The 26,668-nt window shown below is 41.4% G+C and overlaps 1 protein-coding gene across 2 annotated transcripts in view; it reads left to right on the top strand.

Moving 5' to 3' along the window:
* The first annotated feature begins 473 nt into the window (after positions 1–473).
* The window catches only part of LOC122656141 (ABC transporter G family member 28-like), a 173,375-nt gene continuing 147,180 nt past the window's right edge, over positions 474–26,668 (top strand). Inside the window, exons 1-3 of one of the 2 annotated variants that reach the window (XM_043850592.1) lie at positions 474–1,135; positions 1,255–1,331; positions 11,059–11,334. In XM_043850592.1, the coding sequence (XP_043706527.1) occupies positions 903–1,135; positions 1,255–1,331; positions 11,059–11,334 (586 nt within the window). In that variant the 5' untranslated portion in view covers positions 474–902. Of the gene's footprint in view, positions 1,136–1,254; positions 1,332–10,897; positions 10,944–11,058; positions 11,335–26,668 lie in introns of those variants that run through there. The other variant, XM_043850593.1, reaches the window with a different exon arrangement.

The following is a 26,668-nucleotide window of genomic DNA, read 5'->3' as shown; positions in this document are numbered from 1 at the left end:
AGATCAGACTGAACCTGATAGTATCCTAATTACAATCCGATAACAAAAAACTGATATATAACCGGACCAAAACCAATCAAAATCAGAACTTCTTTAATGGTTTAGCTTCAGGTTAGCCTAATAACAAATCAAAACCAATTCAGTCCGACCAGAATTGGACCAAACCAACTGATCTTGTCTTGGACTATAACGGATGACAATAGACATATATGAGTACACCAGATCAACGTAAGCCAAACACTCTGCCCGGTAGGATCCACCCCCTTAGTATAGGCACTGGGGTCTGGGCCGGACTGGGCACTGGAGGAGATAATTTTCCACTAGCCCAGAGGCCCAAGACATACATACCCAACTTAGACAGTTAGCCGTTACTCTGCCTGTTATGCTTATTTATTATGAGGGCCTATCAATTCCCATTATTTCGATTCGCTTCGCAAACATATCTTCCCCCCCGCGCCCTCTATCTCTCTATCCCTCCCGCTCGACCCGCCATATCTTACTCCTCGCCCTTTCTTCCCCCGAAAACCAGCTGTTCATAGAGTTGCAGATAGTTTGACGAAGGATTATCAGGTTTCTAAGCTCGGGAAGCGCTCGAATTGCCGTCATGATCAATCCCCACTGTTAACTTTGCAGCAGGTCTTCGACAATTCGATCGCTTATCCAAGCAATAACATCTTTGATCGTTCTGCATTGTTGAAACTCCCAGATTCCACACATTGTCTACCAAGATATTCGATGCAATCACAGGTTGGGGATCTTCACGAGCAATGAGATGGTTGATCTCAGTCGGACTCATTTCATTTCCGTCTTCTTTCCCTTGGGTATTCAGCTCCGCGTATTTGTCCCCTGTTTTCGAGTGTTCACCCTAGAACTTGCATCTCCCGGAGCTCTCGGTGATCGAGATGAGCAGAGAGAGGGTTAATACTTGTTGGGTTTTCTCTATCTTCATCCTCGTTGTCATTCTTCTGGGTGCTTCGCCCTGCGTACGGTGCCAAGGTGGCGAAGATTACAGCAAAGCAGACAATCCTGCGGTTCTCCCCCTCCTCACGGGCCTAATCTACAACAGTCTATCAAATCTCACAGTTATATTTAGTGGGGAGATCCGCAAAGAATTGGGATTCTGCATAAAGGATCCGTGCGTTATTCGACCCCTTCACCCGTTTGGGATTTTTTTCCCCCCCTCACTTGTTCATTTCTATTCATTGCTAGCGTATTTTTGTTTCAGAGTTTTGAGTTTGTTTAGCTGTTGATCAGGGAAGTGGATTGGAATGGGGCGTTCAATTTCTCATCGGATACACAATTCTTATCTAATTGCCTTAAAAATACAAAAGGTTGGAGCTTCTCCATTTACCATGATTTTTGTTTCTCGTTTTTTTCTTTCCTTAATTGGGTCAATTCTTGGGTTTCTACCACATATATATTGCGATTGAATTTTTGTTAATTAAAGCATTGCAAGTCACGTAATGGCCTTCTTTTCATTTTCAGTAGCAAACATGGAAGATAATTTTATTAAATCTACAACGACGGCTGTACAGTTGCAATCCATATTAGTGAGAAACCCCAAAAATCCTGTCCACTGCCAATTTCACCTAATCACTACTTGAAAAACCCCATAAGCCTAATGCAATATCACTTTTGGATACTCCATTCAAAAGGTCAACAATGTTTCCTTCACATGACTACCTTACATGGGTTTGGCATCGGGCATCACTGAGGCCAGCATTCATGGTTACAATTTGAAATCCATCTCCGTTTTCATCTGTACAAAAAGTGCCAGCATTTGAATGCTTCTCTCACCCTTTGTTTTCTGCTCCTATCAGCTATTTATAGTTTTTTTTTTTAATTTATTGCTAGTCACTTGTTTAGTAACCCACAATTTTTCTGATTCTGCTTCTACACTTTACTCTTGCTTTGGTCTCTGAGTCTCTTCTTCTGACAAATCATCTGAGGCAGTTGCAGCCTCTCTCCTGTGATCTTTGTCATTTAGTCGCTTCTTTGGAGAGGCTTCATTGGCTGCAGTATTATCTCTTCCCATCTGATTGCTAGTCACTTGTTTAGCAACCCACAATTTTTCTGATTCTGCTTCTACACTTTACTCTTGCTTTGGTCTCTGAGTCTCTTCTTCTGACAAATCATCTGAGGCAGTTGCAGCCTCTCTCCTGTGATCTTTGTCATTTAGTCGCTTCTTTGGAGAGGCTTCATTGGCTGCAGTATTATCTCTTCCCATCTGACTTCGCTGCTTGCTGCTTCTCTTCCAAGTGCTCCCTCTGTGCTGTCTGTATCAACTGCATTCGATCTTTTCTCGAAGATAACTAGTTTTGCCTAAAATTGAACCATAAGGCAATCATCACTCTCTATTTCTCTCTGATCCATTTCTGCTGCATCTCTTATTCTCCTTCTTGCATATATTCCTGGGGTCAATTTAGCCTTGTCTTCCTTTTTCTGTCCCCTTTCCTCACCTCTAGCTAGAATCTGCAAGTTGTCTTTTGCTCCCAAGTCCCAACCTACTTCCCTCCTTGGGCTCATATCCTTCATTCTTCTTTTACCCCCTCTTATCCCCTCTAAACCCCTAGCTGCCTTCTCTTCTAAAACGGTAATTGTTGTGAGATATTCTGAGAGTTAGTCAAATGTTTGGACTACTGTCCACACTCCTTGATTTCCTTACTATTAGCACGTCCTACTTGGGTGTCACTGAAACAATATATCCAAACTCTGGTCTAACTCTGGCTCGTCATAGCCTACTTATTTTACATTTCTACTTGGGCATGAATTTTCAGTCTCCCTTAATGTCTTGGAGTTTAAAAACTGGTCTCTGATTTGATTTGTACTTGAATTTGCAAGACATCCTGCCAACCTTGTTGATGAGTCTTAAAAGCCTCCAGTAAAAGACGTATCTTATTTTCTTCAGTTACCTATGATGCTCCCTCTATCACTAGGTCTGATATTCCCTTTACTCCACCCTTCTTGATGTGGGTAAAATTACACAGCCCACAGGCAATGGACCCAAATAGAACTATAAAGTACGAATACGAAAAAAAAACAGGAAGTGGTAGGGGCTTGCTCACCATGAAGACATGAACAAAGCTAGCGTTTGACCATCAAACCACTTGGAAGAGAACCATTCCCTTGACAATAACAAAAAAACTACCCCATTATGCTCAAACTAGGCTGATTAAAGGATTTCTATGCAGTATCCAGACCCCTAATTCTCTACACGAGTATGACTTTTTGACTCTTAGAACCGTCCTAATATGACTCTAAAATCTAAATGCAGCTTTAGCAACTCCCATGTGGCTTAACCTCTTAAACAGTTGAAATATTGATTTAATAAATAAGCACAGAATAAGTCTTCTAATCTAATTAGATGTTCTAAAATAGTTACTCCTGTTACCGATTGACACTCTATTAGAAAGTTGGTCATATCATCCCAAATATAGTTCATAAATCCCAAGATCTTGGTCTCATTAGATATGTAACTCAGTAACCTTCAAACACCACCAAAATAACACAAAACAGAGAAGTTTTGACCATCCAATACTAAGACCTAATAAAAGCAAAGGAAATAACCAATTTCCTACAGTACAATGTTCCCAAACACCAAAATTGATCCAATGTTTTTAGGTTTAATTCTTCTCTAGGATGCTCACGCATTGCCTCCCCTCTAGGGTTCCTTCCCTACACCTTCTATTCTTGATGTGGTTCAGAGTTCTACAAGACCATCTTCTAAAGCACACTTACAGTCCAGGATCAACATAGAAAATAATGAACCAGAATAGGGACAGAATACATAGTTATTAGGCGAATTTGAATAACTCACAAGCCAACCATCAGATTGACATAAAATTCAGGTTGAGTGTAGAACTTAATCAAATCTATCAAATGATAAAAGAATCTTGAAAATCAAAGATCAAGAAAGAGATGAAACCCAGGCTGCTTAAGATCCAAACTAGGAGCAAGAGCTGAGATATTAAGACTGATATTGATGATTGGATAACAACAACTGATTAAAGAAGATTCAAACAGATTTCAGAATTTCAGATTAGAAGATTAGAAGCAATAAACAAGAAGAATTATGATTCCGATACGTAGAGTCGAAGGGAAGAGAGAGAAAATAAGAGAATCATGAAGAAAGAGATGAAGAATATGCCGAACAGCAGTATAGGGATAACCTGGTTATAGAAGAACCAAAGCAAGAAGAATTGAGAGAGAGAAGCAATCGGCCAAGGGAGAACAACTATCACAAGTCGCCATGTTTACTAAGCACAACATTACCCGGCCTCTTAAAAAAAACTTCAATTCTATCATCAAAATCATGTAGATAGATGGTGGGGTTATTACATATATAGCTCTTTGAAATTCCTAATTCAACTCATGTCTTTGACTCAATCACTCTCTGTCACTGAATTAACTGAACAAATTCAACACAAGATTTTATATAATAAGTATCCTAATATAATTCAAACTCTTAATAACTTAGAAGTTAAAACACTTTATACTACTATTTGTTGATATACATTGTTGTTGCCCTTACTTAACAGCTCGAACTTTTGGGATAAAAGGTGGTAAAATGGTATCAGAGCCAGGAGGACGGTTGTTTGATTCCTGGTAAGTGTGAAGAGTTTGTGTTGTTTGTTGTTGTGCCCATATCCCTTGTACCCTCGGTGGCACAAGATTATGCCGACACATGATGGTGCTACATGCAAAGCCGTGTGTGCAATTATGCATGTGTGGGCCTGCATCTGCGGGAGGTGTTGATATACACTGTTGTTGATCTTACTTATTAACTCAAGCTTTTGGGAGACCTCATCCCATCTTATGAGCTTATAATTTAGGCCCGTTACAAGATTAAACCCATACATAAGTTGCCCAAGGCCCATAAAACCCGGGTGTCTTCCACAATGGAATCTGAAAAGTGAGAGTAGCACATAAGGTCTTCTGATGAAATTGAGAATAATGGCTCTTGACATTATGTCCACAGCCCACTTTTATTTATAATAAACTAGAGAATGTTCTAGCATAGGTACAACTGTACAAGTACAAGAATACCCCTAAGGGATAAAATAAGACAAAATTACCCCTATACCCAAATTACAACACTCCCACTCAAGTTGGTTCAAAGATGTCAATCATGCCCAACTTGGAAAATTGGATGAAAATTTTTACTAGATAAGCCCTTAGTGAACACATCTTCCAGCTGCTCTGCGGATGTGATAAAAGGGACACAATTGATGCGTTGTTCTAACTTCTCCTTGATGAAGTAACGATCAATCTCAATATGCTATGTCTGATCATGCTGAACTAGGTTGTGTGCAATGCTAATGGCTGATTTGCTGTCAGAAAAAAGTTGTATGGGAAGCTGAACAGGGACACAAAGATCCTAGAGAAGACCCCAAAGCCAGAGAAGTTCACAAATACTATGGGCCATAGCCCTAAACTTAGCCTCTGCACTAGAACGAGCAACCACTGTCTACTTCTTGATTTGCCAAGTAACGAAGCTTACACCAACCAGAGTAAGTATCCAGTGGTGGAACATCTATCGTCAGGATAACCAACCTAATCCACATTAGTGTAAGCTTCAATGCGCAGGTGATCATGAGAAGAAAAAGGAACCCCTTAACCAGGAGCAAAGTTTAGGTACCTCAAGATCCTATAAACTACTTCCAAGTGTCCAGAGTATGGATCATGCACGTATTGACTGACCATACTAACAACAAATGCAATGTCTTGCCTAGCGTAGGAGAGATAAATCAATCTCCCAACCACTCTTTGATATCCCCCTTTATCCACAGGTTCATCATCCTTTTGCTTAAGATGAAAATTTGCCTCGAGGGGGGGTATCTACAGGTTTGCACCCTAACATCCCAGTGTCAGACAAAAGGTCGAGTGTATACTTCAGTTGAGAAAGGAAGATACCTCCATCTGATCGTGTAACCTCAATCCCAAGGAAATATTATAGCTTTCCCAGACCTTTAATCTCAAATTCGGTACCATGGAAAGTCTTCAACCAAGCTATTCACTAATGTCACTTCCTGTAACCACAATGTCATCGACATATACAATAAGAACAGTAATCAGCTCACCATTCTTCTTGATGAACAAAGTATGGTCAACATTACTCTATTTGTAACCCACAAACATCATGGCTTTATGAAAGCGCCCAAACCACGCATGAGGTGATTGTTTCAACCCATACAATGCTCGTTTTAATTTGCATACTTTGCCTTGGGTTTACAGATTAGAGAATCTAGGAGGGACATCCATGTATACTTCCTCTTCAAGTTCCCCATGAAGAAATGCATTTTTCACATCCAGTTGCTACAACTCCCATCCGAAGTTAACTTCACATTAGAGAATCACTAGAACAATGTTTAACTTGGTTACAAGAGCAAAGGTCTCCTGGTAGTCTATGCCAAATGTCTGGGGGAAGCTCTTGGCAACCAATTGAGCCTTGTATCTGTCAACAGTACCATCCATGTTCTGCTTCACAGTAAACACCCATTCGCATTCCATAGGTTTCTTCCCCGCAGGAAGAGTGACTAAGTCCCATGTCTCATTTTCCCCAAGAGCCCGCTTCTCTTCCACCATAGCAGCCTTCCAATTTGGATCAGCCAAAGCTTCCTGCCAGTGCTTAGGAATAGAAATAACTGACAAGGAGGAAACGAAAGCCTGAAAAGAAGGTGAAAGAGACTCATAAGAGACTACATTGGAAATAGGGTGCAGAGTGTAAGTTCTAACAGGTTTACAGATGGCAATAGGTAAATCAAGTGTAATATCAAAAATAGGAGAAGACTCACCTAGTGGAGACTGTGTAGGAGAACTTAGATCACAAGGTGACGATTGGAGTGGCACAGTGGTAGTGGTGGTGGCTTCATCTTGCTGTCGTTTAGAATTGGAGTGAACAAAAACCTTAAATGGAACCGTGGGCTTATCTTGGACAGAAGCCGTGGGCTCCCCCTAGGCCAAAACCCTGGACTCCCCCTGGGCTGAAATCTTCCCCTCCTCTCTCTGAGCCGAAATTATGTCTTCTTTCGGAACCTGAACCGAATCTGGAGCAATCAAAAGCACATCTTCCAGTGAAGAGGACTCCCCCTGAAGAGGTGCGGAAATGGGAAAATATGCCTCATTCTCATGGAACACTACGTCCATAGAGACAAACATACAATAAGAGGGTGGATGATAGCATTTATACCTTTTGAGTCGCTGAATAGTCAAGAAAAATACAGCGTGTGCCATGAGGATCAAGCTTACCATGCTGCTGATGATTACGGGTAGAGCATACACAACCAAAAACCTTCAGAGGCACAATGAAATCTAGGGAACCCGTAAGCAACTCCAAGGGCAGCGAGAATCCAGAACACGAGAAGGCATCCAATTAATAAAATATGAAGCCGTGAGGACAGCCTCTCCAATATGGGGCAGGGATGTTCTTTTGAAACATCAAATAACGAGCAACCTCCAATAAATGCCGATTTCTTGCATTCGGTCTCAAACCGTTTTGAGCAGGGGTGTCAGCACAGCTTGTCTAATGAATTATTCCGTTGTCACCCAAATATTGTCGAAAGGATCCATCAACATACTCCCGCCCATTATCAGTGTGTAGAATCTTGATCTTGGCATCAAGCTGGGTTTTAAGCATCTGGTGGAAGAGCTGGAAACAACGGAAGACTTTACCTGGCGCAACAAATAAATCCAAGTAATTCGTGTATGACAATTAATAAATGTAACAAACCATTGGGCTGGGTCCCACACATTTGAAGGGATTAAATGAAAAGGCACCAAACTTATGTTATTAGAAGGGGGATAGACCGAACGAGTTTGCTTTACAAAATGCAAGCATCACAAAAAAACGGTTTGGGTTACATTTTTTAAATAAATCAGGAAAAATCTTGGCCAAAGTCCCAAGAGGTGGATGACCTAGAGGGTGATGCCATCTATATAAATCGGCTAGGGTGACTTCAAAAGAACCAGGAGGAGCTTGTGTTGTTAATGTTGAGGAAGATGAGTTTGCAGAATCTAGCAAGTATAAGCCATTGACCACCTTACCTCTGCCAATCATTTGCCCCACTACCAAGTCCTGTAAAACACATTGGGAAGGAAAAATGTTACTTTGCAATTCAAATCCCTAATAAGGCTACTAATGGAAAGGAGATTAGTAACAAAATTCAGAACGTGCAAAACAGAGGATAGAGAGAGTAAAGTAGATCATTTGACAAAACCCTTCCCAAAAATAGAGGAGAGGGAACCATCGACAACCCTAACTTTACCCTTACCTAAACCAAGGAAATACTCATAAAAGGAATGAGATGAACCAGTCATATGATCGGTGGCCCTTGAGTCAATTATCCAAGGATTGGATGCAACAGAGGCCTATTGAGTCATTGACTGCCAATAGAAATACGTTTGTGAGCAAAGTGGGAATATGAAGAGGTTGGCAAGAAAGTGGATACAGATGCTGATGGAGCAGAACTAGGAGAAGCAAGGAGACAGCGGAGCTGAGTCACCAAACTTCCGGAGAGAGAGGTGCCTCGATGGGAGCAACATCAGTGGTTTTGGTTTGGTGTGCCTGAATCAGTCCTGCGACCATGACCACAACCTTTGCCATTTGCAGGTCTACCATTGAGCTTCCAACAAAAATCTTTGGTGTGATGTTCCTTTCCACAATACTCACATTTAATAGGGTCCTTGTCTGAACTAGCATGTCCTCGGACGTTGAGTCCCACCATGGGAAGAGAACCCGGATCCCCAAAAAAGGGCTTATCGATCTTGAAAAACAGGTTGCAACATTGCAGTACATCGGCTTTCTCAGATTAAACCATAGCATATGCCTGTTCAAGTGTGGGAAAAGGATCATGACTCAGAACATGAGCCCGAATCTGGTCAAACTCGATGTTAAGGCCTGCCTGGAACACGTACATGCGAAGCTTGTCTTCCTGTTTGGAGAACTTCAAAGTATTAGTAGTGCAAGAGGCAAGAAAATCCTCATAATAATCTAACTCTTACCACCTACCTCACAACTTAGAAAAATACTTGGGTAATATCATCTCTTTCTGCTTCGTATCGTGGATCTTCTTCTGGAGCTCATAAACCTGAGCATCATTACCCACTTGAGAGTAGGTAGCTTTGGCTGCTTTCCAGATTTTGGTAGCCGAATCCAGTAAGAGATAACCCCGAGCAATAGTTGGGTTCATGGAATTGATAAGGTAGGACATTACCAAATGGTTATCTGAATTCCATTTGTTTTGGGTAGGGCCAGCATCAACACGCTTCGTAGCATCCCCGGTAAGATAGCCTGAAAAACCATGGGAAGCTATAGAAAGGAAGCAGGAATGAGACCACATCAAATAATTGTTCCCATCCAATTTAATGGAACAAACAAGGAATGAAGGAAAGCTGCGATCACTAGAAGTGTTTGGAGAAGTCACATCGATGGTCACGCCTGACATGGTTTTTGATTAGAGAGAAAAATCTCAACCAAAAGATTCTAAACACCAAAGTGCATAGCCAAATCAGGCAAATCAAACAGTTTCTGGTAAAAGAAACATAAATCTCTAAAAGCGAAAGAGTGATCACTCCAAAAATCATGGATTCACCAAAAGAGACCCTTGGTGGAAGAAATTACCACCGAGGGGTGGATAGAAAGGAGCATTGGGTCTTGAGAGGCGCTGGAGACGAAGGAGGCGGAGGTGGTAGGTGAAACCGAGAGAGAGAAAGAGAGGCAGAAGCGGTAGAGGTGGCACCACTAGAGAGGGACAGTGGCGCTGGAGAGAGGCAGTAGTGCTGGTGGAGGCGGCGGCGCTGAGAGATGGAAGAACTAGGGTTTTGGCATTTAGGGTTCGGATCCCAAGGTTGATCTTGCGCTGATACCATGATGAAATTGAGAATAATGGCTTGTGACATTATGTCCACAACCCACTTTATTTATAATAGACTAGAGAATGTTCTAGAATAGGTATAAGTACAAGAATAGCCCCAAGGATAAAATAAGACAATATTACCCGTGTACCCAAATTGCAACATCTTCCTAGGCTCAATCAGGAAATCCTGACTAGATGACTGCATGTCCGCATCAATTCTCTTCTCTCATAATATGGGCTTCTGTTTTTGAGATTGAACCCATGCTCTCTGGTTCTCCCTTTTTGTTCATTTCCTCCTGATCTTCATTGCATGTTTTCTCAGTATTTCACTATTTCTACCATCTCCAATATTTCTCCTTCTTTGCATTACTAGCATTATGATGATTCTTACCTGCAGCTGTTTGCTTCCCGTGAGTATTTCTGTTCCATCTTGACCGTGGCTGTTGCCCAGCCCCAGTGCAATATTGGCTATTGAGTCCAGTCAATTCTGACCCGAAAGACTTCAGAGCCAAACTGAAAAATTAATTTGTCATCTTCAGTTTCCTACTCTCCACATCCAGTGAACTAAAGGGATCCATCTCTCTAGCTTGATTTCAACCCCCATAATCCTGGTTTGATCACTAGCTCTGTTATGAACTTGGACTAATTTGCATCTTTTATGTTTCCATTTCCAGTTTTTGTTTGTAGGGGCTCTTCTCCATTAGTGTATCAGTAATATCGGGATCGAGCTCCCTGCTGCTCTTGAATATAATGCGTATTTCTGCCTCTTTGCTTATCCATCGTCTTCCTCCCCTGCATAAAGCCTCCGGCTCTCAAATCATTGCTTTCTGTCCATGATTCTTGTGAGTCTCTTAAATGCTAACACATCCTAATTAGAATAGGAAAAGAGTAAGGAGAGACTGTAATGATCTCCTTTTCTGTGTCCTGTCACCATGACTATCTCCCAGCTGATAGTAGTGGGCTGTTACCTCTTTGCTGCAGCATTTCCTCCCCCCCCCCCACCCCCCCACCCCCCCCCCCCCCAAAAAAAAAGGGAAAAAAGTAGAAAAAATGATGAGAAAGGGGCTTGAATGTTTTTAGATGAATCAAGTGAATGGAAACCGTTTTTTGTATTTTAATTTTTCTACTAAATTCATTCAATATATAATTGAGGTTGTTCTATCTGTTGTATCGTTTCTGACTATGGACTAAACTGGATCTACAGGAGATCTCTCTCGTCGCTTGTGTACAGCAGCAGAAATCAAGTTTTATTTCAGTACTTTCTTCGAAAGAGGGTCAAAAAGTACCAATTACTTGAAACCTAACAAGAACTGTAATTTGACTTCATGGGTCTCTGGATGTGAGCCTGGATGGGCTTGTAGTGTTGGCACTAATCAGAAGGTTGAACTAAAGAATTCACGTAATGTGCCCCTTAGGACTGGTAACTGCAAGCCCTGCTGTGAGGGGTTCTTCTGCCCTCATGGCATTACTTGCATGATACGTAAGTATTTGAGTCCACAAGCAATACATATATATTTTTTTGTGTTTTTTTCTTACTAGAGAAAAACTTCTAACCTGTGTGTTCCGTTTGCTTGTTTTGCATTCCTTTTATGTTATGGGTTTCTTTTAACCTCCCCTTTTAATTACAAGTTTCTTCTCTAAGGAAAAATAATCGGAAACTTCTGAGATTCTGGTCAATTTTCATCTTAGCAGGCCTATGGAGTGCTTGGGGTGAATTTTTTCCCTCGTTTGTGTTTGGGGTGTTAGGAGTTCAATATCATTGTCATACTTTGAGTTTCAAACAGGAGTTACCATATTTGATGTGCCTTTTCATACAAAAGTTCTATCCACTTCCCCAAACTGTACATTGGTTTTTTTCTTTTTTGGTAAACTGGTAGCCTGAAGTATGTAGTATTAAATTATTAATAGGGTTCAATTAATCGATATCAATTTAATGATATGGAATTTATCACATTGCTGCCTAATAATGAATTAAAGTAAAGTTCCATAAGTTGTTCTGAGCAAGAAATGATCTAGTTGCTTTTTTCTATTTCTTTTTTGGTTAATTGTGTATCATATTTGTTAAAATGTCATGAAAAATGCATAATAAATTTACTATGAGAAAAAACAGAAAAATAGAGCTTAAACTACCTAAAATCACACCTTGTGAAAAGGAAACAGTTGACTTATCCTATGGGTACTTAACTTTCTCGTTGCCACTTGAGTAAAGTTTGTCATATTTTTCTCTCGGGTCTTTGTATCAACCTTCTGAAATCCCAAAATTTTCTTTTGGGTGTCACTGAGACTGACGAGGTTTCAGCTCTGGAAGGGCAAACTCCTTTCCTATGCGGGTAGGATATTGTTGATTAAATCTGTCCTCCAATCCTCTTACATCTACTGGTGCGGTATCTATGGGCTCCCAAAATCCACAATCAAAGCTATGGAATTTCTCTTTTGTGCTTTCTTTATAGAAAGAAAATGAGTCTTCCAATTTCTTCCACCTGATTAGTTGGGCAGCAACCTTCCGTCCCAAATCGAAAGGAGGCCTTGGTATTTGCAGAATCAGCGATTATAATATTTTTTTTGGGTGAATAAAAAATTCATTACCAAAGGAAAGAAAGGGGGGGGGGGGGAGAGAATACAAATAATCACGAACCAAATTACAAAGCTCTACCAAAAAATGGAAGAACTTGCAAAAAAGAGGGCAAAAACCCAACAAAAAGCAACAAGCTGAAGGATGGGCAGACTCTGGACTACAAAAGGCACCCAGACCAGCCTTGACAAACTCACACTAACCTGGGTCCAAAGACTCGCGGCAAAGAGCATGATCTCTGATGTCCAAACTCAAAGGCAAAACCTTCTCTGGACAGGAAAGGGAGTAGGCAAGGTAGGGGCGAAGCTTAGGGAAAGGAGGGGAGCTTGGGCTGCGCCGACGAAAGACACGAATTGGAAGAGGGGCGATAGGATGGGGCACAAAGGGCAGCAAACCAGCATTGGAGGTAAGGTCCAAACTAAGGTGGGCCTCAAGGGGAGTAAAAGCAGGCCCATTAAGCCCAGCGGGAATAGCCAAAGCGGAGATGGGCTTGGGCAAAGAGGGTAAGGGAAGAGGAGTGGGGGCCACAGGGGGGTCCACGCAAGGGGAAGAAGGGAAAGAGGAATGAAGGGTCAGAAAGGGCTTCTTAAGAGCTTTGAGGAGATTTGAGATCCCCAGGTTCAAATGGGCTGGACTAGGAGGGGACATAATGGTGATGGAAGGAGTCAGAGCCAGAGTCTCAGAAGGGAGAGCAGAGATGGCAGAAGCAATAGAGGGATCAGGCGAAGAGACCAGAGGAAGGAAACGGTGGTGACCAGCGATCCTTGGGCCAGCAGGGACCAACGGACAGGAGGGAGATGAAGGGGGACGAGCAGGCGGAGACAAGGATGCTGAGCCACGACGGCGAGTAGGGTTTCGAGTCTGCCGACGGCGATGACCTCGAGAGGGAGAAGAAAAGGGGGCACCTTCTCCACGAGAGGAGGAAATGAAGGGAGGGGGTAGAGGGATGGAAGGGCCTTATGCGAGGCCAAGCTAGGGATACTAGGGGAGGCGGAAGGGCTGATGGCAGGGGTAAGAGGATTTGGAGGGGCGATGGGGTCACGGTATTCGAGAGAGGGATGAGGGTTGATTTCAGAACCTAGAGAAAAGGAAGGAGGAGGAGGAGTCAGGGACGGACATTTTCCAAGCGAGTGACCAAAGACTTTGCAGGTAGCGCAATGGGAAGGAGCCCAATAAAAAATCACCTATTGTTGGAAGGAAAATCTTTTGCTATCGGTGACGGTGATGGAGGACAGTAAAGGTACATCGACGGCAAATTCGACGTAGATCCTAGCGAAAGCGAGCCTATCTTGTTTCTTTGTTCTTCCATCTGAGAAGAGAGGCTTCCCAAGTACAGAGCCCACCACGCTGAGGCCATCCTCACACCAGAAGTGAAGCGGAAGCCCTGGTAGAGAAACCTAGAGAGGGATAGAGCTGAGGTTGAGTTTGTTGAGTTGTAGGTATCGATCCCATTTCCCGAGGAAGATAGGTTTCCTACCAACATTCCAAGGGCCACCTTCAATAACGCGAGATTTGTCGAGCTCCTCAGAAAATTTGAAGATAAAGAAGCCGTTATCAAGCAAGTAAGTCTCGACTGAACCCATAAGTTTCCATTGCTTGGAGAGGGTGGTTCTGACTATGAGGAAAGGAGGACGGCTGCCAATAAAATGCCCAACAAGGCATGTTTCCTATTTGCGAGCTTCATTGTCCAGGAGGAGAGAATCATACTGGGCAATCTTGGTGGAACTGATAAAGGTGGGGGAACAAAATGTAGTCGATGGCCATCTCCAGAAGAAGACTTGGAGTGGCCGAAAAGGGAGGACTAAGACAAGCCGGGGGTACGGGGACCAGCAGAGGGATGGCAGGAGGTAGGAGAAGATGGGAGAGAAAGAGGGGGAGGGTCCTCGGGTGGCGACGGCGCCACTCCAGGAAGGTCGGACATGGGATGCTCCAAGAGGGGGAGAGATGAAGGGGGGACCTCCAACAGGTGATAATTAGTGTGTGACAAAATAGGAATAGGTAATAAATAGGAACAGCCGAACAGGTTATAATATTGTTAGAGTTTATGTAATAAGGGTAGTTTGGGCATTAGTCTAGTGTCTTATTTACTCATTTTGTATTTCCTTGTTTTACCTTTTACCTCCCTAGGGAGATGGTTCTAATTTACTATTTTCATATTAGTGAATCCAATAGGGGAGAGGAAGATACTCTCCACTGATTCGGTTGTCATCTCTTTTTCTCTTCTTCTCTTCTTACTTCCTATCTTCTTCTCTTATCTCTTGGATTAATATTACACCATTTCCAACTTGGTATCAGAGCACTCTCTGATTCTGGTTTGAGTCTGTTAGCATTATTAGGAGTTCTTTTTTCTTTAGTTCAAGCTGGATCTTCTTTCTTTACTTATTTGTATAATCCAGCTTGAGGGGGAATGTTGGAATATGTAATCCAGAATACCGTGGGGGTATTTTGGTCCTTTTGGGGTAATTTTATTCTTATGTTATTAAGTTTAAGTCGGCTATGTGGGTTTTAGTCCCACATCGCCTATTTCAGTCCCTTTGTAACTTCCCCCTCTATTATAAATAGAGGGGCTTACCTATCAATTAAAAAACTCAAGCATTACAACTTATTCTTCTTCCATCTTCTCCTCTCTAAAGTTACTGGTTACAGGTCCTAGGTTTTCTACATGGTATCAGAGCTAGGCAACCAGTGACTGATTCTCTCTAAGATTGTCGTTTTGAGAGTCGTTTAGGGTTTCTTGTTTTCTGAAAGAAACCCTAGTTCATCGAAGAAGAAGAAGAAGAACTAGGGTTTTGTACATTGAGTTGCTGATTCGATTTGTTACAAGTGCTCCCTGTTTTGAAGATCGATTCTTCCCTCTACATTGAAGATCGATTCTTCCCTTTTGGGGAGATTAAAAGCTAGTTTTTTTTTAAGGTTTCTGAGTTCTTCTTTCTGGGCGGTACTTCAAATTCAGCGAGAGCTTCACCAGATTATTAACACAGGTCGATTGGTCCTAAGATTCAAGTCACAGGTTCTCTTTCTTAGGGCGATTTATCTCCTGGATCCCTGGTTCCAATCGGTTCATAGGTAGTGAGTTACAACTCAGATTTAGAACTGGTTCTTAACTTGTCTGCCAGGTTCTGGTTGCAGAATTTTTCTTGAAGTTAAGGCTTGTTGATTTGGTCTATGCTGGTTGGAATCAAGAGGGGTTTCACTAGCAATCTCTCTCCCAAAGTTGCATTTCGAATGAACAACCAGAGAGGGAGTTCGAAGGATTAGAACAGCCTTGGGTTTACCGTTCTTTTCTGGTTTTCTAATTTTGTCGAAGGTTGAAAAAGGAAGTTTGTCAATTTGCAAGTAAGGACCTATTGTCTTATTCACACAAAACCCCCTTCTTTTTCTAATGTTACTTTGTTTAACTCAATTTAATTGTTTCAATTCCAAAACTCCCTCTTGAATTTAATACCCATTATATCCTTGTTTTGTTACAATTTTCGTAATGGGTTTTTAAATTTACATTATTTACAAGATTGCCAATCTCCATAGCCATTATTTTACGTATTGCATCCCATTGCTTTTTGTTTACCAAAAACCCCTTGCAAAATTCTGGTTATTTACGGAACTGCCATTACTTTTAATACATTCCCCTATTTGACTACCCAATTGACCTTTGAAAATTCTGGTTTATTACTAGTTTGCTCTTTGATTTGGTTTGTATTTAAAAATGGATTTCAACCAAATTAGAGCCATTGCATCCTTTTTCCAACTCCATTCCATTTCAAATAATTCTATTTCCCTTCATATCCCATACATTTGGCATTTACCCATAACCCCTTTGGAAGTTTATGGTATACTCTAACTTGCCATTCCTTCTTTTTTTCATACCCATAACACCTTTGGAGAATTCTGGAAGTTTATACTTTTGTACTATCTCTTACATAATCTCCGTTATTTGTCCACGTGTACTACTACACGTGAGGGAGGGATTATGTACAATACACTTGTAGACATTGCAGAACGCAGAACTTGCAGGAACATTGGTGCAAAACATAGAAGATCAGTTTTCTCCACCATTGCCATTGGGTATCCTTTGTTGTTAGGTTGAGTTTTCCATAAGGGGGAGATTGAAGTATTGAAGATATTTGGTTGTTGCCTATTTGAGGACTTTCAGTTGGGTTGATACAGTTTTTTTCCGCTACCTGATTCAGTTTGTTTCCGCTACTTGTTGCTCTAGTTATTTAACTTCAAGATTTTATGTCACTATGACAATCTAAGATTCATCATTGGATAGATATTGAAGATCGTTGAAAGCTGCCTTTTTTGGAAGACATTCCAGTCCTGATTTGCTGATCATGTTTGTCCAGGTTTTGAAGATCAATTATTTCAAGATCTTGAAGGTTTATTTGGGAGCTCCTACATTCATCTGTCAAGCTGGATTCTGCTACAACTTAGTTTTTCTCATTTTGTTCAAGTTGGGCATTAGTACCTTGTATGCGCCAACTTGAGGGGGAGTGTTAGCATTATTGGGAGTTCTTTTTTCTTTAGTTCAAGCTGGATCTTCTTTCTTTACTTATTTGTATAATCCAGCTTGAGGGGGAGTGTTGGAATATGTAATCCGCGACGGTATTCTGGTTCTTTTGGGGTAATTTTTTTTCTTATGTTATTAAGTTTAAGTCGGCTATGTGGGTTTTAGTCCCACATCGCCTATTTCAGTCCCTTTGTAACTTTCCCCTCTATTTATAATAGAGGGGCTTACCTATCAATTAAACAACTCAAGCATTGCAATCTATTCTTCTTCCATCTTCTCTTCTCTCTTTTCTCCTCTCTAAAGTTACTGGTTACAGGTCCTAGGTTTTCTACAGAGTCGTTCTACACTTAGCTTCCTTGTATCCTTCTTTGGAACCCTAGAAAATGTAGAGGGTTCCAATAGGAAGTTATACCATGTAAAGAAATACACAAAAGTAATCTAATGAAGTTCTCTCATCATCAAGAAGGTCATACAAAAGAAGTTTGAGAAGTTTGAAGACCATTAAAAGAAAACTTTTGGCTGTTTGCAGCTCAAATCGAAGAAAAACAGCCCAGATTACTGTTCCATGAACAGTAACCCGAGAACTGAAAACGCTCTCCTTCTTCCTCATTAGAGCTTTGTTGGAGTTGGTACCTGGCCCATTGAAGTCATCTTAGGGCCCCCTTTCAAACCCCCAAAAGTTTGGTTACAAAGGAAGACAGCCCAAGGTCTGCACCTTCTTTTTTTGGCTGCTGCTACAGTAAATCTGCCAGCTTTCTCTTCAATCTGTGGTTTCTCTCTCATCAGGCCACCATTTGCAACATGGATAGGCTCATTTGAATCGCCCAAGGAGTGGGAATCTTTGGTTTGTGGTCTTGATTCTTGAGTTTGGGAGTTGGAAGGTGCATCACTCCTTTCTATCAGTTTCCCTCAGTACCACCAGGTTTGCCTTTTTTTGATATTTTTTGGTCTGAAACGGTGGTGTAGTTGTGCTTAGTTCTTGGTGGTTGGTTCATGAAGTTATATGGAGTTTGTTTGTTGGTTTGAGGTGAAGTTCCATTGCACACAACATGGTTGAGTGGCTTCCCTTCATTTTTTTTCCAGTAGTTTATCACCCTGCAGAATTTTTTCTTACTCCTTGGAAAGAAGGATTTGGGTAGAGATTCTTTCCACTTTGTTTGCCTATCATGTCAGAGGACAAATGAAGAGGCCAAGGGCTTCTTGGTGTTAATGAAGAAAGTGGTTTGAGCTTCTCCAGTTGTGGTGTCGAATTTCTTTGAGTTGTTTGCCTTGTTTGGCTGCTGGATTGTGTTCTTTTTTTTTTTGGGTTGAGAATATACTCTCCATTGGATTTAAGTATCATTTTCTTTTTTGGGTATTCCTACATTATGTCAGTTCTTGGAGGAAGAAGCCAGGGTCCACTCCAAGGAAATGACAGAGATAGGTTCCACTGTGACCATTGTGGGAAGTCTGGACACACGGAAAGAGATGCTGGATACTTTATGGTTGTTCCCCTGGTATGCACGGCAGCAGGAGAGGGGGAGCCAAAGCATGCTCCTTGATGCTTGAGGTTGAACCTAAGAGATCTCCTTATGGACTACAGACAGACACCACATCGTCACTCAGGATGATATTGCAGCATTTTGCAGAGTTTTGCCATATCTAGATAGCCCTACTTCTACACCTGCAGTGCCAGATTCTTCAGCTTTCACTTTACAGGCCTCTACATCTGGCCCTTCCACTACCTCTACATGGATTATTGACTCTGGAGCCACTGACCATATGATAAGCACTTCTCAGTGTTATGATTGTTACTCTATCTGTTCTGGCAAGGACAAGGTTAAAGTTGCTGATGGTTCCCTTTCCTCTATTTTTTGTAAAGGTAGTGTTTGTGTCACTTCTTCTATCTCCATTGACTCTGTTCTTTATGTTCCTCAGTTTCATACTAACCTCTTATCTGTGAGCTACCTAAAAGTATCGTTAATTTCTTCATGCTCGTTCCAAGTGCGAAGTACCATTTGTACAAATAAGAATCCCCTTCCTTACCATTTGCATCAAGCTCAAACTCCCTTCTTGCATGCGTGCTCCTCCGGAAGCATACACTATAATAAGAGGTAGAGATCTATTAGTAGCATACTCGATCAAACGGGTGATTTTCTCGCCAACTGCGGATCCCATACTACCCCTCTATCCCCCCAAAAAAGGGCCCGGTTTGTTTATTCCCTAAGTCTTTTTTTTTTCTTTTTTTCGTCAGCGATTTTGAATTTGAATCATTTACCATCCATATGATTACTCTTAATCTCAATGAAACTTACAAAGTCTTCTTTTTGAAGATCCAAGATTTCCAGGGCGTGGAAAATAGAATAAAATTTCCAATGCCACAGGATATGATTGGTTAGCTGATGTTTCAAATTTTAGTGTTGGTTCATTGGAACCATATAAACCCATACCCGGAACTCCTATTAACAAAAAAATAGAACCCCCAGTAGTGTATAAAATAAACTTTGTAGTCGAATACCTGAAGTTGTCGGAATTATTTGTAATAAGATATTGGCTACAATTCAAGAGGTCTTATCAATAAAATTTCCATGTATCCGTGATCTAGGCATAGTTGCAATCCATTCTATAATTCTTCTCATTACCTCTCGTGGTAAAAGGCCCAAATCCTTGAATTGTTCTGTTACTTTTTTCCCATCTCATTGTGTTTTTCAGGATTTGGTGACAAAGAAGGTAATTGACAGTGGACGTGAGGAAAATGGACTTTACCTTCTTGATCAAGGGACTTTACCTACTGCTTAGTCCTACGCATGTGGGCGTAATGACAACAGTACTGTGGACTCTGTGATGTTGTGGCATCAACGTTTGGGCCACCCTTCTTTTGGGGTTATAACGACAAAACTGCCCCTCTTGTTTTCTTCCATTCCTTCTTCCCATGTGTTTCAGTGTGAACCCTGTTTGTTTGCCAAACATTGTCGTTCTCCTTATCCTTATCAGGGTAATCGATCCACTGTTCCCTTCCATATTGTGCACTCTGATGTTTGGGGGGCCTTCCCCCACTACTTCTTTGTTTGGCTATCGCTATTTTGTTTCCTTTGTTGATGACTATTCCAGGGTAACTTGGACTTTTTTGTTGAAACAAAAAAGTGAGGTCTATGATGCCTTTAAAAATTTTTATTAGCTTATGTATACTTAGTTTCGTACTCACATTCAAATTGTTCGTTCTGATAAAGGGGGGGGGGGAGTATATGTATGGGGGGCTTCAACAGTTTTTTACTGATCATGGCATTATCCATCAAGTTGCTTGTGTGGACACCCCTCAACAGAATGGGGTGGCTGAAAGGAAAAATGCTCATTTGTTGGAAGTTACTAGAAGTCTCCTATTTGGCATGCATGTTCCAAAAACCTTTTGGTCTAAAGCTCTTCTTATTGCTTCCTTTTTGATCAATCGCATGCCCACTAAACTTCTGGGCTCCAAATCCCCTTTAGACTTGTTGTCTCCTCAGACTTCTTCTTTCTCTCTTCCTCCCAAGGTGTTTGGGTATTTTTGCTATGTCCATGTCAACAAATGTGCTTGGTCTAAGCTTGACCCCAAGGCACTCAAATGTAATTTCCTTGGATATTCCTCCTCTACCAAGGGGTATAAGTGCTATCACCCCTCTTCTCGAAGGCGACTTTTCTCAAAAGATGTTACCTTCTTTGAATCTATACCTTTCTTTGCTTCTTCTCAACACCCTCTTCAGGGGGAAAATAGTGGAAATGAAGAGGCTGTCTCTATCCCTTTCCTCCAACCTTTCCCTATTTCTCCATTTCTGTTTGATATTGGAAAACACAGAAGGGGTTGTTGTTGATACTGATACTCATTCCGATGATGAAAAAGAAGGGGCTGTTGTTGAAAATGGTTCTGGTAATGAGAAAGATTACCACATTAAATACAAAAGAGGTGAAGGCTTGCATAATATAGGACAAAAGACCTGCCAAGAGCCCTCTTTGGATCCACATCCTGAGATACATCCTCCTCAGTCAGGTAACATCTATTCTTTTCCTTCTAATTTAGACCTTCCCATTGCTACTAGAAAAGGAAAGAGAGCTTGTACTAATCCTGTAGCCTAGTTTGTTTCCTATGATGTTCTCTCTCCTACTGGTGCTGCCTTCACTGCTGCCCTCTCTTCTATTTCCATCCCAAAAAATGTCACTGAGGCCATGTCTGACCCAAAGTGGAAGCAAGCCATGTCTGAGGAAATGGTGGCTTTGGAGAAGAACAGTACTTGGACACTAGTTGTTCTTCCCATGTGGAGAACTCCAGTTGGATGCAGATGGGTTTATACAATCAAGTATAGATCCGATGGTACAGCGGAAAGATACAAAGCTAGGCTGGTTGCAAAAGGGTATAGTCAGGTGTATGACATTGACTACCAGGAGACTTTTGCCCCTGTAGCCAAGCATAACTCAATTAGGGTTCTTCTTTCAGTGGCTGCCAATAAAGATTGGCCAATGTACCAATTAGATGTAAAGAATGCATTTCTTCATGGAGATTTAGTAGAAGAAGTGTACATGCAGCCTCCATCTGGTTTCAATGTCCCTCAGTTGAAAGGAAAGTGTGTCTATTGAAGAAAGCTCTTTATGGCCTCAAGTAGTCTCCTAAGGCTTGGTTTGAGAGATTTAGACAAGCCATCCTGAAGAATGAGTATTATCAGAGGCAAGCTGACCACACCTTGTTTATCAAGAGAGGTAATGGTACAGTTACAACTCCCATTATCTATGTTGATGACATTGTGGTAACTGGGAATGATGTTGCGGAGATAAACAACTTGAAGTCTTATCTGGCTAAACAGTTTGAGATCAAAGACCTTGGACTCTTGGAATACTTCTTGGGTATTGAAGTATCTAGATCAAGGAAAGGAATCAACATCTGCCAAAGGAAATTTGTCTTGGATCTTTTAAAAGAGACAAGCATGATAGGGTGCAAACCAGTAACTTCCCCCATTGATCCGAATCATAAGCTTGGTGATGAATAAGGTTCTTCTCTTATAGATGCAAGCAAGTACCAAAGATTAGTTGGGAAATTCTGTGGGAAACTAATCTATCTCTCCTTGACTCGACCAGACATCTCTTATGCAGTTGGAGTGGTGAGTCAGTTCATACATGCTCCTAGGAGTGGACATCTGGATGTGGTGTATCACATCATTAGATACTTGAAATCCTGTCCAGGAAAAGGCCTTCTATTTGTCAGGCATGACCATTTGCAGATTGAAGGCTACACAGATGTTGATGGGGCAGGTTCAGTCTCTGACAGGAGATCTACTTCTGGGTACTGTACCTTTGTGGGTGGTAATCTAGTTACCTGGAGGAGCAAGAAACAACCAGTTGTAGCTAGATCCAATGCAGAGGCTGAGTTTAGGGCCATGACTCATGGAGTGTGTGATCTTATATGGCTAAAAAGACTTCTTCAAGACTTGAGTGTTGAAACTGAAGGGCCAATGAGTCTTTATTGTGACAACAAAGCTGCTATAAGCATTGCCCATAATCCGGTTCAGCATGATCAAACCAAACATATTGAGGTTGATCGACACTTTATCAAAGAGAAGCTGGATTCATGGTGCATTTGTATTCCCTTTGTGAAGATAGGTGATCAAGTAGCAGATATCTTCAACAAGGGTCTCATTCCTGGTCTATTTAGTACCTTATTGTCCAAGCTGGGAATGTATGACATTTATTCTCCAGCTTGAGGGGAGTGTTAGAGTTTATGTACTAGGGGTACTTTAGTACATGTCTATGTCATAAGTCACTAGAGTTGTATTTTTAACTTTCATTTCTGTTTCTCTTTTACCTCCCTAGGGAGGTCCTTATAATTTCCTAAGAATGGTTTAATGAAGTAAATGGATGTTAGGAGTAGCCACTTCTAACATTCCACGATTCTCTCCAACTATCTTCTTCTTCCTCTCTTCTTCTTCGCCTTCATGTTGTAAACCCTTCCTCCATTACTAGGATCGATCATCTGTAAATCTTAACTATTCATTCATTGGATATATTGCTGCATATCTACCCCCAGGTTCTCTGTGCTTGTTAATGGCAGCCCGACTGGCTATTTTGATTCTATTGTGGGTGTTCGTCAAGGTTGCCCTCTCTCCCCTTATATATTCATTTTAGCTCTGGAAATTCTTTCTCGGGAGATCCAAATATGCACTGATCAGCAGCTCATCATTGCCATCCCCAAATGCAAAGCCCTCAAGCTATCTCACTTGGCTTTCGCTGATGATCTCATGATATTCTCCAAGGCTTCCATTAGCTCCTTTGAGTCTATTATGCATTGTTTGCAGCACTTTCAAGCTTTATCGGGGTTCCAAATCAACCCATCAAAGTCCCTTCTTTTCTTGGCCGGGATTTCTGAACTGGACAAAGTTGCTTTGAATGAAAACTATGGTTTCTCTATTGGCCAGCTCCCAATTAAATACTTGGGTCTCCCTTTAATTTCAGCCAAATTATCGGCCCATCATTGTACTCCCATGCTGGACCTCATCAGGAAAAGACTTCAACTTTGGAAAGGCAAGCTTCTTTCTTATGCGGGTCCTCTGGTGCTCACCAAGTCTGTGTTGTAAGCTTCTTACATCTACTGGTCTGGAATTTATGGGCTGCCTCACTCCATCATCAAATCCTTGGAATCCCTTATGTCTCCTTTCCTATGGAAATGCTCTGATTCCTCTAGGTTCCTTCGGCCCATTAGTTGGGCTTCAGTTTGCCTCCCATTGGCGGAAGGAGGTTTGGGTATTAGAAGAATCAAGGAGGTGAATTCAGTTGGCGTCATCAAGTTGATATGGAAGATTGCTTCTAGAAAGAAAAGTATCTGGATGGATTGGATTTATTCTGGGCCTCTTCGATTGGATTCCATTTGTACAGTCTCTATATATTCTGATGCTTCCTGGCTATGGCACAAAATCCTGGCTTCTCGCCGTACTGTCCTTGGATCTATCCACTCTAGCATTGGCAATGGGAACTCCACTTCCCTCTGGTTGGATCAATTGCATCCTATGGGAATTTTTCTTCATCAAGTTATCCCTAGAACTATTTATGGCTTTGGGCTGTCTCGAAATGCTTTGATGGCTGATATCATTGATGCTGATGGCTGGGCTCCTCCAGATACTTCAAATCATGTGCTTATCAATATTTGTAATTTACTGCCTTCCATTCCCAGAAGATCCCACCATAGGGATGACTGCATTGTTTGGTTGCCAAACTCTTCGGGTTCTTTTAGCTCCAAAGCTGCTTAGGATCTCATTCGGACTCGTCATCCTCTTTTCCCTTGGAGGAAACTAGTTTGGTTCAAGCACCATATCCCCCGGCACTGTTTTATGGTCTGGAGAGTCTTCTCCAACTGCCTTCCAACGCATTCCTTTCTTCAGCACCGGCACATCTCTATTCCCCCAAATTGTGGTCTTTGTTGGAATGGGATCGAGGATTCCAATCACCTGTTCTTTGCTTGCTCTTTCTCCTGTTCCATTTGGAAAGGCATCCTTGCTAATTGATGGCCAAGAAATCGTTGGATTCTTCCTTTTGACAGAGAATGGCTTTGGGTTGACATGACTTTTGGTGGTTCTTCCCTCTTTGATGTGTTTGGAAAGCTGGCTTTTTGTGCTATCATCAATCATATTTGGATGGAGCGAAATTTACGGAAATGGACCACCAAATCTAGAACTCTCAATCAGATTTGGGATTCCATCTCTTTTGAAATTAAAACCAATCTTAGTTCGGTTGCTCCCTCTATTTGTAATGACACCCTAAGGAATAGGCTCATTGTTGTCTCCTGGGGCCTTCCCTCTATCTCTCTTCAAGCCTCGGGTTCCCCTGTTTGAGTCTTTGGCTGTTGTTTTTATTTTTCTCCCTCCCATTTGAGGGTTGTTGTTTTTTCTTTTCCTCTTTGGTAATGAATTTATTATTCACCCAAGAAAAAAACACCTCCAACACATCCCAATACTATCACCAAGCATTTAATGATGCACACCACATGAATCATATGCTCAAAACATGAAAAATGGGACCCACATCATCAGAAGTCCGAATACCATCAAAGCACATTGGAATGTGCACCGTATATGCTGTATCACCTCCAAACTTGCAACCTTTCCAGATTTGCTCCTAAATCGTGCGACGGTACGGAAATCAACATAACTTCTCCGTACAAACTTGGAATTCGGTGATTCCAGTTTTGTTGCAAAGACAACTCATCACACTACAACTCTCCAGTTTATGCCTTCTTCAGATTTTGCCAAGTGGCTGTTCCAAATCGGATCCAAAGATAACCCTTCCATGTGCTCCTCTGATGCACTTTCAGAAACTGACATGAATTAAAACCCTGTTGCTTCCAGCCTCTGTCAAACATTACCAAACATCACAAAACACTACCAAACAACTCTGAACACTGCCACACATGCCCAGAAGCCTTAATATACTATCCAACCTGTGTCTGACCTGTTTGACGCATCCAACTATGCCAACTCAACCAGTACACCGCCACAGCCTCCAGAAATGCTGTCGTAGCCATTTGTGTGAGTGTGTTGACAACAATGACAACAATACCAGCCATACTCCAACAACCTCATCTTTGACGACCCCCCCCCCCAAATCCTTAAAAGAAAAGAGGTGATTTTCCAAAACTTTACTAGCTGAGGTGCGCATTTTAAAACTTCGCACATATTTGGATGGTGTTAAGTACCTCTTCGCTGCTATTGCTAAGTTGTAAGGAGATTGAACTGAGCAATGCTTAGTTTAAGGATGAAGCTCTCTTATTCCAAGCACTGGATTATCTCAAACATATTCAGGTGGCAGTTCTGAATTCATTTATTTATTTATCCAAGAAATTAACTATAACGACCCAAACCCAGATACAGGTAAAGGTACAGCCCTCACGGGCGTTGATCAAACGATCGACAAAATCATACAGAAACATTCAAAACACATCACCAAATTCAATCTCAACAAAAATTAAATCAAATTCTTAAATTCCAAAATGTACCTACTGGTGGCAATCTAAGGTATGTCCTTAATTTAAACTTCAAGCCACTCTATCAGAGTTTACATAAAGTAGCTCCCTACTACATCCATCTACTAAAATAAAATAAATAAAAAAACCACTGAAAAGAAAACATTAGGTTGCCCTCGAGCTCCGCTGCAAGCAGTACCTCCACTCTACTCTGTAATATCAAAATTAATGGGATGAGCTCAATAGCCCAGTAAGCCAAAAAAATAGTAGAAATACAGCACAGAACAACCATCAATAAGAATCAATAATTAAAACAAAAACAAAAAGGAAAAGAAAATTCAGTTTCCCAAGAAAATAACATTTTTAATAAAACATCATCATTTTAAAACAAAGTCATCTCCATTTATCATTCTTTAGCCGGCACTGAGGGAAACAGGCTGCCACTACCCATAACACGAGAGAGGATACGGCCAATCTCCAATTGTCTCCAATTATCTCTATTTGTCTCCTATTAATATCATATCCCACAGATAACTCATACGTGTATAGTGGGTATGTTTCCGCGGCTCCACGGAACAAACAACCTCTCTGGTGCTGATCCGTGGCAGTCTATTTACCCTCAAAATCTCCTTTTATATCATCTTTCAAAAACACTCTCTCCAAATCAAACACGCATGTGAAAAGAAAACTGAGATGAAATCTCCAAGTAACCATTAAGATTACAATATACAACATACAAAAATATTTGTCTCCAAATTTCGATTATCTCCTATAAACATATG

The sequence above is a fragment of the Telopea speciosissima genome, chromosome 3 (genome assembly GCF_018873765.1).
Source record: "Telopea speciosissima isolate NSW1024214 ecotype Mountain lineage chromosome 3, Tspe_v1, whole genome shotgun sequence".
Taxonomy (NCBI): Eukaryota; Viridiplantae; Streptophyta; class Magnoliopsida; order Proteales; family Proteaceae; genus Telopea; species Telopea speciosissima.
The sequence above is the reverse complement of the archived record's forward strand: the minus strand, read 5'-3'. Positions and strand labels throughout refer to the sequence as shown.